This window comes from Neopelma chrysocephalum, unplaced genomic scaffold (assembly GCF_003984885.1).
Source record: "Neopelma chrysocephalum unplaced genomic scaffold, ASM398488v2 Primary Assembly neopelma1_329, whole genome shotgun sequence".
NCBI lineage: Eukaryota > Metazoa > Chordata > Aves > Passeriformes > Pipridae > Neopelma > Neopelma chrysocephalum.
The window spans coordinates 844,617-845,598 of record NW_020897992.1 but is presented as its reverse complement, the minus strand read 5'-3'; the positions used below and the strand labels follow the sequence as shown (position 1 = coordinate 845,598).

General features: G+C 76.6%; 1 protein-coding gene across 1 annotated transcript in view; it reads left to right on the top strand.

Annotated features, from left to right (window-relative positions):
• Nucleotides 1–557: 557 nt before the first annotated feature.
• The window catches only part of MIS18BP1 (MIS18 binding protein 1), a 13,700-nt gene continuing 13,275 nt past the window's right edge, over nt 558–982 (top strand). Inside the window, exon 1 of the mRNA XM_027705401.1 lies at nt 558–982. This exon is cut by the window's right edge and continues 464 nt beyond it. Coding sequence (XP_027561202.1) covers nt 558–982 — 425 coding nt within the window.

Below are 982 nucleotides of genomic sequence, written 5' to 3'. Positions count from 1 at the left end.
GCAAGGTTCCTCCGGGCACCGCCTGCGTCTCAGCCGCTGCCGGACAGCCCCGACCGGGCCGCCCCCCTGGAGCTCGGACCGCCCCTCAGAGCCGGGACCGCCCCTCGGAGCCGCCCCTCAGCTCTAACGGTCGCGGAGCCCGCCTTAAGCGCAGGGTCGAACCACCGCGCCGGAACGGGGGGGGGGAGCCCCGGCATGGACCCTTCCTGCCCCGCCCGTTCCAATGGCGCCCCTCCAGGGGGTCCTTTCCAAACACCCCTCTGACTCTGCGCGATGGTCGCGGCTCCGTGACGCGCGCGCGCGCGCGGCCGCGCTCGAATCTGAGCGCGGGGCCCCTTTGGGGGGGGCGGGACTGGCCCAGGGCCGCCGTGAGGGGCCGGGACTGACCCGGGATCGACCTCAGGGGACTGGACTATCCCGGGATCGGCCTCAGGGGACGGGACTGACCCGGGATCGCCGTGAGGGACCACGGTGAGGGGGCGGGACTGGCCCACGATCGCCGTGAGGGGCCGGGACTGACCCACGATCGCCGTGAGGGGACCCGGAGGACGCGGACCATGATCGCCGCCTCCGGCCGCCGCCGCGCCCGGGGCGAGCCCCCGGTGCGCTCGGTGCCGCTGAGCAGCGTCCCCGCGGGCACGCTGACGCCGCTGAAGGAGCTCCTGCAGGCCCAGGGCGCTGTCCCGGCCGGGCCGGGCCCGCGGGATGTCCCGCACGGCCGGGCCGGGCCCGCGGCAGAGCGGCCGCCGAAGCGCCGCGCCCCGGAGCCGCCCGGGCAGGAGACGCCGGCCAAGATCTTCCAGCGGATGAAGGAGCGGGCGGAGCGGCAGCGGGGCCGCGGGGGCGGCACCGACGGGATCCTGACCCGCGGCACCGGGCAAGGCCGCGGCACCACCGATGTAATCCTGACCCCCGGCACCGGGCAGAGCCAGGGCACCAACAGGATCCTGACCCGCAGCACCGAGCACAGCCGTGCCACCGA